The 11907-nt window shown below is 40.3% G+C and overlaps 1 protein-coding gene across 1 annotated transcript; it reads right to left on the reverse strand.

Moving 5' to 3' along the window:
- Window positions 1-2211: 2211 nt before the first annotated feature.
- Window positions 2212-7629, reverse strand: YARS2 (tyrosyl-tRNA synthetase 2). The gene is made up of 5 exons (XM_084297029.1): window positions 6779-7629; window positions 6124-6291; window positions 3513-3668; window positions 3022-3192; window positions 2212-2529 (listed from the first exon to the last, which is right to left on the reverse strand). Exons 1-5 carry the CDS (start codon window positions 7591-7593, stop codon window positions 2370-2372), a joined length of 1470 nt encoding a protein of 489 aa, XP_084153155.1. The 5' UTR covers window positions 7594-7629; the 3' UTR covers window positions 2212-2369.
- Between the last annotated feature and the right edge of the window lie 4278 nt (window positions 7630-11907).

The following is an 11907-nucleotide window of genomic DNA, read 5'->3' on the forward strand; positions in this document are numbered from 1 at the left end:
TTTTAAAGATAGGAATAAATAACTACTTTTTTTGTCTTTATATAGCTATAGTATATATTGCTATATAATTACACATGATGTATAATTATTCTAATATTTTGTTATATAAAGAAATATAGTAAACTCCTAATGTATAGGATAGATATCTCATTATCAGGCAGGTAAGCAGGATCTAGAGACTTATCTAGCTTATCTGGCACTATTAACTCCATGTACTGAACTGAAGTACTACCCTATTACAGTTTAATCTGAAAAAAAAAAAAAACAACCACAAGCAGCAAACCATTGTAACTTATTGAAATCTCAATTGATAATGCAGACAAAACCACTGTCAAATTGATCAGAGTAAAAATGAAAAATAATGGATAGAACATCTGGATTCTTGAGAATGAAGAATTAGAATTCTCTTTAAAATTCTTTTAACATTATTTCCCTATTCTGGTATGTTAGGTAGTTTAAACCAGCTGCAATGCTATAACCTATTTCAACAACATAAGAGCTGATGCTGCAGTACCACATTCAGGTAGCTGAGACTAAGGCCTCTCCTGCTGTGGCTGTGAAACTGTATTGTCATAGAGTTTTACAGATTAGGAAATCACTGTTTCACCTAAGAGTAAGGATTACTCTAGTCCTTGCAAACAGCACTGCAATTGATGCCCTAAATGAGCAGCTTATAAGACTGAGGCTTTCACACCTATTTGTACTACGGTAGGGAATGTCCCTTTAAAAAGGGACAAACTCAAGCCAGCCTGCTACAACACTATGATCTAGCAGCTCAGTTAACTAGTTCAAAGTTATTCAAATATGGCTATGTACTGTAGATATTTTTGGTAATCACGTGTGGTTTTATTTTGTTGATCTGGTTGCGTCACCTCTATTCCCTAAATGATCCTGTCCCCATCATGGGAAAGTTTGAATTTAGTAAGGCACTGTATTGATTTCAGGTGTGTAGTGACTAGTAATGAAGGGGTGTTTGAGTTGTGTTTTTTTTTCAGAGCGATGAAATAAAGCAACACTGCCTTTAAATGTAGATGGTGGTGTTCCACCAACTCTCTGAAGTACGTTCTCACTTTCATGATGTCCTTAAAAGGCAATGAGGATGCTATGATCCCAAATGTTGGCTAGGCCGTAAGTAGTAGGGTCACTTTTATGTTCTTTAATCAAGATGTACTGTGTTTGCATGTTGCTGTCTGAAGGGACTGATTTGTCTCTCATTTCAAGAACTGAATATTCTTCTTTACCACATGAAGGCTGGAAAGCTTGTATGCAGTATGCCCCAAACATAACCAATAAGAAGCTTACATATCAGGACTTAACCATTCCACTTATTTATTATGAATTTTCTGCAACTTGTTTTAAACCAAACCTGTCCAGAAAAACAAACAAACAAACAAAAAAAAACAACAATTGGTTGTAGGTTGTTTGTTCTTACCCACTTATCCAGGTTTTCTATGTTAGGATGAAGTCAGAAGTTGCCAGCAGCATACATCCTCTGTTAGAAGTAAAGAATGCTTTTGCTCATCTTGCTGTGAATTAGGCTGTAGAGTTTCTGGTCACTGTTCCCCCTCCCTCCTGCAAGGCAGTTGGTTGTTAAAGTAGGGCAAGAGCCTACTATCCATCTCTGGACTCTGGAATTAATCTTTGTCTTCTTGTTCATATTTTCTCATGAATGGTACTTTGAGTAAGGCAGAACATCTAAAAATCTTTGTTAGAATAACATCTATGCAAAATAAAAAAAAAATTAAGAGTTGCATATGACAACATTCCAGTTCTGTATTTTAGTTGCACCTGTTCTCCATGGCAATTCCAACTGTTCCTTTTGCATGTTTTAGATAGTTCTGTATCTTATTTTGTAGCGGAAAGAGCCATGTCACACAAGTCTAGCTACTCTTCACAGGTTAGCAGCTGATACTGATAGCCACTGCATTAACTACAGAAGTTGTGCATTAGGGAAAAAAGGAAAAGCCCAGCTGTAATAAATACTAATATTTAACTTCAGTGAAGTCCAAAGATCCAAATGTAGATACAACTGCCATAATGAAGTGTGTGCAGTTTTTCAGGCTATTTGCGATTTGTGGTCTACACAAAGCGTGGCTTATCTGAAGTAATCAGATGTTACCAGATTTTTCCTATCTGCTATACAATTTCTATAACTTTCTGATTCAGTAATTCACTGTCAGAAACAAAAACATGAAATCATACACGTTTAGAATCTCAGCTTCCTTTATTTGAACCTTGTTGGTGTATGTTGGTATCAGGCAGTTTGTGAGCTGCATAGTAATGCATAATATAGAAACATCTTCAAGTCCATCTTCAACAGAGTATGCTCTGAGAAAATTCAGAAAACAAGCAGTAGAGAAACACCGTTGTCACAACTGCAGCCATTTTATAATGTAGTAATTTTTCTTTCCAACCCTAAGCAATGATACTCCATTCTTGAGAATATGTTGTCCAAGAATAAGAACAGTCTCAGGATTGGTTACTCTAATCCCATTTACTGACACTCCACCATCTGTAATTTTCTGGTACCTTAAAAAAAAAAGAAAAAAAAAAAGCTTGTAATTGCAAGAGAAAGCTATTGATTACTGCTAAGTATTGAAAGATTAGTTAAGAGCTATTTCATAAGTTTTTATTTGTATGTTTATATCGGAATAAATTTTAAATCTTAAGCAGGTTAAATTTATTTCAGGTCAAGAGTAACTGACATCAACCTTAGCCTCCAGAATTCCAACCCCTTCTGAGAGGGATAAGGAAACTTGCACTGTTGCTAGCTAGCTCTCTTCACCAGCTGTAGATTTTTTTTTTTTTTAAGCACAGTACATGACACTGCATTATCCATACACTTTCTCCTCAACGTGTAGTAAGGTCTCCTGTCCCACTCTTATTTAGAAGTGGTATGTAGATAGCTAACATGTTACTACCCGAGTTGGTTGTTCTGACCTTTCATTTAACATCTGCAAAAGCACACTACTTCAAAACACTTTAGTGAGGTATTACTGAAGAGAGCAGGTGATAACGTACCCACTAGGTCCATCCTGAATGGCATTTGCTTTGCGACACAGGTCGAGCACACTCATTCCTGGTTCAAGTACCAATTCAGCTGAAGGAGCTTGTTTAAAAAGTTCCTGTAACTCTTGGTCAGACATAGCTTCCAATGCTTCCACGCTGCTGTAATAAAGGGCTCTAGTGCACCTGTGAGAACAAAGATCATTCAAAATAGAACTCGTCTCATCTTTGCGCAAATTACAGTTAAATTAAGCATATTCCCCTCCCCAACATCATCTGAGGGTCCACAGAAGTACGTAAGAGTACTTCCCTTGCTGCTCTGATTTTTTTTTTGAACCCACTCTCCTGCAATTTTGTATCATTATTGTACCTTCAAGTCTACAGCATTACATTTTTCTCTGAATAGCTGAGCAACAATTCACTTCATGAAAATAGTTCCTGAAAAGCCTTGGATAATTACCATTGAATAAATCTGAAAGAAAACTGCTCGACAAATCAAACTTCACCTCTTAGCAGACTCCAGCCCCTCTGTACCATGAACGAGCTTTGTTACTTCTGCAGCAAGCCGTTTCTGAGGGCCCCATTTTTCAGGTTCTTTAGCGTGCATTTCCATGATGTGGGCAATCTCCTCAAGAGGAAGGAAGGTGAAGAGTTTCAGGTATCTATGAGCAGGCAAAAAGTTACTTTGTCTACATAAGCATCACTGTGGATTTCCTGTCTTTGTCATTCAAACTTCATTAGCAGCACTAATATGATTCTCTCTTTAAGAAATCCGTATTACAGATATTCTGTCCCTTCAGATAATTCATTGTTTTTGCCCACATACTTCCAGCTTACAAAGATAACTCATTTTATTTAATGTTTTGCTAGTCAGAAATAACATGCAAAACACTTTTATGAAGCTTGTTTCACAATCAAGAATTTGCTTTTCTAGTGGAATAAGTACTTTAAAGCATTTATTGCAATCACATACAGTTCTACTATATATTTTTAGTAGTTACATGATATGCTAATGCAAAATACCACATGCTATGCTAGTCATGGGGCAGAAGCATACTGTGTACTGATGAATGAGTATCTCAACAGGAAGATTATTTAGGATAACCAATTTTTTAAAGGTGCGTATCCCAGGCATACCATTTACAACAAGGCCTGTTCTAATGTGCTCTCAAGTACTGTGAAATGCAGTGTACTAATAAAAGTACCCTTACTATTACAAAGTCTGAAAGCAGGAAACATTTTAAGTACCCACATACTCCTCTTTGCAGTCTGAAAAGTGCAGTGGATGCAGAGCATCTATTTGAAATCAAGGAATGAACCCCTGAAAGAGGTAACTGCAGGTCATGGCACAAAAGTGAAGACATATCTGAGGTTTATGAAGACTCAGATTTGACATTGATATTAGTATTTAAAGAAAAACAGATCTGAAAACTAACATGATGCCTCGAGTAAAGCTATCAGCCTTCTCAGTGGCATTCTAGCGTGGAACTCGGCCATCCATGAAGCCTGACAAACAGTATTTCTCATGTTTTTGCTAAGCTTTCACATTTTCCTAGTGTGATTTTAATATTTTTACACTGTTCAGTAAGAATATGAGTTGTGTGGTTGACTTGGATCCAGACTCAGCAAAACGAACACAAGACCGTGCTTTGGATTTGGAACTGCTTTACCCTGAGTAACGATTGTTTAGAATTTCGTCTTTGTGTGTGCTACAATTTTAAGTAGCTACAGTAGGGCATCCTTCAATCCACTTGCCATTATAGCTGAAAGCTGAACTCCTTGCTTCCATGTCCCAATATGGAAGATGAACAGCTCATTTCAGTAACTCCCTCAAACATTAAGCAGAGTCAAAATTATGCCAGTTGTTCCTATCTCCAATTCTGAAAAAAAATCCACTAAAGCTTCTTTCCATGCAAGATATATAAGTAGAACATCAAACAGGCTTAAGGTTTCAACATGTTAGTACTTTTGGTCATTTACCTAACAAGCGCTTCTCCCATTATCTAGACTTTTAAGATTAATACTTAGTTGCATGAGTTATTATCTATTTATATCAATGTACTGTATGTTTGTCCAAAGGTGAGCCAAATCACGAGATGTTTTTACTGTTACAGTATTAAACTATACCTGAGGGTGCTGATGACTGCTAGGTTTGAGGAGGTGCAAGCAATTAGTAATTTGACCAGGTATGTGAATTTTGTTGTTTTTGTTTTGCTTCTCAGCCTTAGTTTTTACTTTTGATAATGGCTAAAATTGAATCCTGAAAACCTCTACCTTGTAAATACATTTATACACCTACAATGAGCTTAAAACAATACCCTTTTCTCCCCTTTTAACTTGTGGTAATGCTACTGAAGTGTAACTTTCCTAGGTGTGTTTTTATCTAGACCAATGGTCTCAAAGTGCGACTATACAAGATGATCCACTGAGGTGTAAAAAGAAAATACTGTAAGTTCAACAGTGCATGTGTGTATTTATGTGTATATGTATATATAAAACCTACAAATCCACATATATGCATGTACTGGGAGTGCATGCTCAAATTTATTTATTACTGATGGGGTGCCAGTCCAAAACATTTGGAGGCCACTGATCTAGACAGTTAATACAATCACAAAAACGAATGTCTCAGCTTTTTCCTTGCAAGACACTATTTCAATTTTCTTAGGGATAAGCAATTATTAATTGTGTTGCAATTCTAAATGTTGAACTTCACGTGTAAGTCGTTAAGCAGCATGCAATATGTAGTGTTACATGTTATTATCTATCAACCTGCAGTTGGTTATTACAGGAGAGATTTCACTTGATGACATGATGTTACAGAACTGAAATTAACATATATCAGATAAACTTAATTCACTCTACTGGCAGAATGACATTTTATACTTTCCTTGCTTGCTCTGTACATAGTAATTTATGATGCATATAGCATGGAGACAGGTTCCACTAACCTCTGTACTTAGGAGTTAATCATGCCTGTTTAACTAACGTATGGTTACAATTAACACGTATGTCTACAAGGAGCTATGAGAAATGATACTAATTACGTGACCTCACACACATCCCCAGAGAACAGTTAGGATCTGGCAAAAACCAAGATGAAGCTGCAGTACTTACTTTTCAACTATGTCATCTTGTTGTCTGACAAAGAACTGATATAGCTCAAAGGGAGAAGTCTTGTCTCTGTTGAGCCAAACTGCATTGCCAGCAGTCTTTCCCAGTTTATCTCCAGTGGTACTGGTAATAAGGGGTACAGTAATACCAAACACATCTGTTCCTGTCATCCTGAGAAGATTAAGGAAGAATGTAAGTCACATTTTGGTAAAGTTAAAGAACACTCAGACATTCTGTAAGATGCTATCCTTTCTGTAAAGCAGTTAAGTTTTTAAGCCCCAGTTATTTTTTCCTAAGTGCGCTTCATAAAAGTGTTCTCACTTCTTTTGCGTGCCCTCACCCCCTACCATTTAAATTCTTTGTGTGTAATGAAGTACTTTAAATAAAAAGCTTTGTGAACAGCAGCACCGTTACATTCATATGTCCTGCATCTTTTGCCTTCTGCTCTAGGTACTAAATGATGTTGCTCACGAGGCAGGGACACCTGTTGTGCTTGCTTTCTGTGCTGACACTGCAACAGCACACACTGATGTGCCTGCGAGCTCTGTAGCACTTGCACCAGACTTTGCAGACGAGCAGAGCTTCCCCACACCGCCCTGTCAGGGTGGGAGCTGGGCTCCCCTCAACTCCCTCCTTCCCTCCCCGGCCCCCCCCGTACTTGGTGACGAGCTCGTAGCCGGACATGATGTTGCCCATCTGGTCGGCGCCCCCCAGCTGGACGCGGCACCCTTTGCGGCGGTGGAGGTGGAGGAAATCGTAGGCCTGCAGCGCTGGGTAGACGAACTCGGCCAGGCTCATGCCCTCGGCGCTGCGCAGCCGCTCGCGGCAGCCCTGCCGGCTCAGCAGCGTGCCCATCCGCAGCCGCCCGCCGGCGCCGCACAGGAAGCCGAGCAGCGGCTGGCGCCCGAGCCAGCGGGCGTTATCCAGCACCTCGGCCCGCCCCAGGCCGGGCCCGCCGGGGCCGGGCGCCCAGAGGAGCCGCCGGTGGTTCTCGAAGAGGCGCCACAGGCACAGCCGCAGGGCGCGCGCGTGGGCGCGCACCCGCGCGGCCGCCAGGGGCTCGCGGGCGCGCACCCTCCCGCTCGGGTCGCCCAGGCGGGCGGTGGCGCCGCCCACCACGGCCACCACGTTGTGTCCCGCCCGCTGGAAGTGCAGCAGCGCCGCCACGGCCGGCAGGTGCCCGACGTGCAGCGAGTCGGCCGTCGGGTCGAAGCCGCAGTAGGCCGTGACGGGCGGGCGGCCCGGCTCCAGCAGCGCCGCCAGCTGCTCCTCCGCGCCCTGCCCCGGGAACACCTCCTGGAACAGGCCGCGCTCGCACTGCGCCGCCAGCAGCCCCGCCGAGCTCCGCGACCGCGGCGCCCGCTCGTGGAGAGGCCGCGGCGCCGGCAGCGGGGCCGGGAGCAGAGCCCGGCGCAGGCCGCCCCGCAGCCCCGCCGCCCCGCCGCAGCGCCGCCCCAGCGCGGGCGCCGCCATCTTGTGCGGGGCACGATGGGGGAGCGGGGCGGGGCGGGGCGGGACGGGGACCGGTGTTGCTAGGGGCGGGCCCGGCCTCAGCCGCGGCGGAGGCCGCCTGAGGGCGCTGCGGGGCCCCAGTAGGGAATTCGGTTACAAAGTGCAGCCTTCGCCCTGATTTTTCTTTTCTTTTATTTTTTCAATAAATGGTGCAATAAAATTACATTACGCGAAGACGTCGTGTGTTCTGTTACCAATTAATACATGATTTTAATAGTCCACGGGAAAAGTGGTGCAGGACTATCTCCTGCGTGCCTTTGTCTTTCATGGTATTAAAGAAAACCCACATAAAAAGAATGTTGTGTTGGCTCATTCTTCATTTTTTTCCCAATCCGACATCCCAAAACACCGGGTTTTCATATTAACTTTCATTCTAAAATACATTGGAAATCAGGTCTCCAGCTTTGAGTAGTTACTTAGGCAGAACCGATACCAGACCATTAAATTAAAATTACTAAGATTACAAAGTTAGAATTTTAAAACTTAAGAATTCTAGAATTTGTGAACTTTCCAAATTTGGACCTGCTTAAAACACTGTCTTTGTTATGATTAATTGGAAATTGGATTCAGTTTCTTTGCGTTTTACTTGCTGTTCTTTCCAGTTGTGTTGTTGAATTAAATCACTTCTGCTGGCAGAGTGGCATGAAGAGACTAGGTCACTCGTCATGTGCCACCTCAAGGAACTTCTAGACCAGCAAAATTAGGTTCTTTTTTCTTCTACCATTTCCCAGAACTGTCCGCTCCTCCTTTTGATTGACTTTCTGATACACTTCAGCAAAGTAATGTGTCTACTTCAATGTAACAGGAGTTGTAAAGGACACTGAAAAAGCTTGGGAAATCCCATGTGGTTGGTATGGTTTGATGCTTTCATGAAGCCCTGTAGTAGGAGGAAATCAATAATAGTTAACAGCAAGACTGAGGATGGAAAATTATACCAACTCTTTTAAGGATTTGATGAGAAATTGCATGGCTTTTATAAAAAAACCTTCCAATCTTGGACAGTCTCACTCTGTGTATTGACCATACAGATAAGTATTGGCAGACTATGCATTTCAGGAGTAAAACAGGAGGAGGTATTTAGATTAATACCACGGGAGCTAACATAGACTGGGGAAGATTTTTTTTAATTTTTTTTAGAGGTCTGAACAGTGTTAAATAATAATACTGATAAAACCCCTATTTTTTAATTCTTCCTTTTAAGTCAGGGAGGGCATTTGTGTGTGTGTAGCAATGATAGGCCAACTTCTCATTGGCCTGGCCACCTCTAGTCCACCAAACTGACCTCCACATAGCACACAAATAATGACAGCATGCTTCCAGGATAGTACTGAGTGGAAAACCAAGTGTTTATGACTCTGTGATTCACAGGTGACAAAGAAGGAATTTTTAAGTGTTTGTGTTGTCGTTCAACAGTCATTATCATTGAAGACTTTTTGCTAACAGACCTGTGGGTAAGTGAAATGTGGAATTATTCTGTTCTATTACATTGGGGAACAACATGATGGAAAGGAGATGGGAAAGGAGATAGGAACAACATGGTGGAAAGGAGAGCAGGTTTTGCTTTTGCAGGTTTTACTGCAAAACAGCAACAACAAAAAGTGAATTAAGCATCAGTGATGAAATGTTTACAGATGAGAAATATTTAATGGTTGTGCTAATGGTATTTTGTAAGAAAAGGATCTGTGAAGGACTTTAGGTCATTAGATTGGTACTTGTGTACTTAACAGGGACAGTACAAACTGTTTCCTTTTTTTTTTTTTTTTTTTTCTGAAGTGTTATTGTGGTGGCTGTTGAAAATAAAAGGGTGGTTGACAGTACAAGGCACTAGATGTTCCTTTGTATTTTCTTTGTATTTATGTTAGGTAAAGGATGTTTATTTCTGAAACGTGAATAAAAAGAACTAACTTATATGTTCATGTGTATATGCACACAAATATTCTCTTTACTACAGTGTTCTCTTTGCTACAGTTACAATAGTAAATTAGAAAATATTTTATTTTATTTTATTTTATTTTATTTTATTTTATTTTATTTTATTTTATTTTATTTTATTTTATTTTATTTTATTTTATTTTATTTTATTTTATTTTATTTATTATCGCAGAAGAGACCTTCTGGAGCCTAGGACATGGAGGATGGTTTGTATCTCTTTGCTCCAGTTAATCATCTCAATATAGTCAACTGAAACTCACACATCCTTGGCTTCAGGAAATAATACAAAAACAAGACATCACAACAAGAGTTTGATCATTTCTTTGTAGATGCAGTGAGCAGTAGGAGGTTAACTACAGCCCCAAAAACAAGACATTACACCAGAAGTTTGATCATTTCTTTGTAGATACAGTGAGCAGTAGGAGGTAAATCACAGCCCTGACCTTTTCTTTGAGTGTTACTTTTTGTGGGGTTTATTAGATTTGTTGTTTGTATGGTGGTATTGCTTTATGGCTGTTAACAAGCTCAGTGCTGCATAGCAGGAACTGGTGTGTGCTCCTTAGGCCACACCAGCACCAACTTTTCTTTGTCTCACTTCATGGTATTTAATGACAGTTAATCTGTATGTGCATTATATAAACAAATATCTACGTATTATATATTTCTATATTTTCTTTTGCCCAGATACTCAGATGTATTGCCAGAACTGCAGTAATCAACAGTGTCTTTTCTGTAGCACTAATCTATTTGAATTTACCTGCTACTTGTGACTTGTTTGTATGGACCTGCTCAGGTTGTCATTGCCCATGCACATGCTTAGAAAAGAAGATTTGAATATGTTCCTAGCTTGTCTTATAGAGGAGTCACCAGAGTGTCATGCCCCATCTGACGAGGAAGGTTGCCAGGAAATATTTTTGCTCTTTATATTATTGACAGTTATCCTTAAAAATCTCTAATGACATCCATCCAACCTCTATTGCATGAGAGCATACTTCTGTTGCCAAGTGAATCTGATGAGTTAGGCAGTCCATTCTACCTACTGGATTCCAAAGTATTAATATATATATATATATATTTATTTTTTTTTCCCATCACTTTATCACATCAATGCAGCATACCAATGTGCCCTAATTGTTAATGAGCCACATAGTAGAATGGAAGGAGTTCTCCAGCAAACAGTGGCATTACATTATGTTTGCTTTCCCTACTTGAAAGATGAGGATAAAATGATGTTAAATTGTCTACATATAGAAATCTTGTGAAGACTGTTTTCCTGTGACTTAAACCACCAAATCATTCTATGACACAAGGAGTGGTTGGTCTCTCTTTGTCTTTTTCTGGGGATACTCAACAGAAACAGTTTCTCCTACTTTACATGATCCTGGTGATGCACTTAGTTTGAACCATTTAGCCAGATTTATCATCACTCTGGAACAGAACAGAGCAGGTGAAACACATGGGTGAAACAATATTTATATATCCCGACTGGGAAAAAAATGACATTTTTGTCTGTAGCTAGAATGTTAATAGATGGCATGGGCAGTGGTAATGTTTCCTCCTTGGAGCTGTTACTCACCTGGGGAGCATGATTTGTTATGTGGGTATCTCTGAAGACGTTTTTCAACTTTGTACATGTACAGCATGAGAATAGAGCATATTGCAGGCAGCAGCAAGCCCAACGTGCTGCTCTGCCAATCGCAGCCTCTTGTGTGCAAGACTTTTACAGTGTTGTGGATCTTCTTTGGATATGTCACAGCAGAATGCCAGGCTGTGAACTCATTCACATAAGGAAGGGTTTAGGGATGACATCTGGTGTTCGAGAGAAAACAAACCTTTGTCTGGGCTAAGCACGGCCATGGCAGCTTGTGAAGCAGAGCTCCCGAGTCCTTTCTGCACAGAACAAGAGTGACAGGCTTTGAAGTTTGGGCTTGAAGCTTGCCATGGGTGCTTTAATTGCTTTGCTTTCAGATGCTCTAAGGACTGTTGTGCTTTTTTTGATATAACTGAAACTCATCTTTTGTCTTTCATTAATTTTCTTATTTCCACAGCTAAAATACAACATAGCTTAATTTTAGCTGTGGATGCATAGACATTAAATGTTTTATCTTGAACACCACTCAGTGTTTGGCTTTTGTTGAAAGCTCTTTATACCCTAGGTTACCTGAGAATTGTGTGTAAAACTATAGATTAAATACTTCACGGTGGTCCACTGTTATCTAAGAACTGAATAACCTGATTGTATATTGAAGTTGGCCCTGCTTTGTGCAGGGAGTTGGATTACATAACTTCCTGATTACCATTTCAGATCAAAATTACTCTGTGATTCTAATTAGGTACCATGTG

The sequence above is a fragment of the Netta rufina genome (assembly GCF_964035555.1).
Source record: "Netta rufina genome assembly, chromosome: 1".
NCBI lineage: Eukaryota > Metazoa > Chordata > Aves > Anseriformes > Anatidae > Netta > Netta rufina.

What these genes read in the sequence shown, in the direction of transcription:
- YARS2 (XM_084297029.1), bottom strand. Translation starts at nt 7,593, where the DNA reads ATGGCGGCGCCCGCGCTGGGGCGGCGCTGCGGCGGGGCGGCGGGGCTG. An exon ending in GGCTACGAGCTCGTCACCAA is followed by an intron (nt 6,292 to 6,778) that starts GTACGGGGGGGG and finishes TAATCTTCTCAG; the next exon opens with GATGACAGGAACAGATGTGT. An exon ending in CAAGATGACATAGTTGAAAA is followed by an intron (nt 3,669 to 6,123) that starts GTAAGTACTGCA and finishes GCCTGCTCATAG; the next exon opens with ATACCTGAAACTCTTCACCT.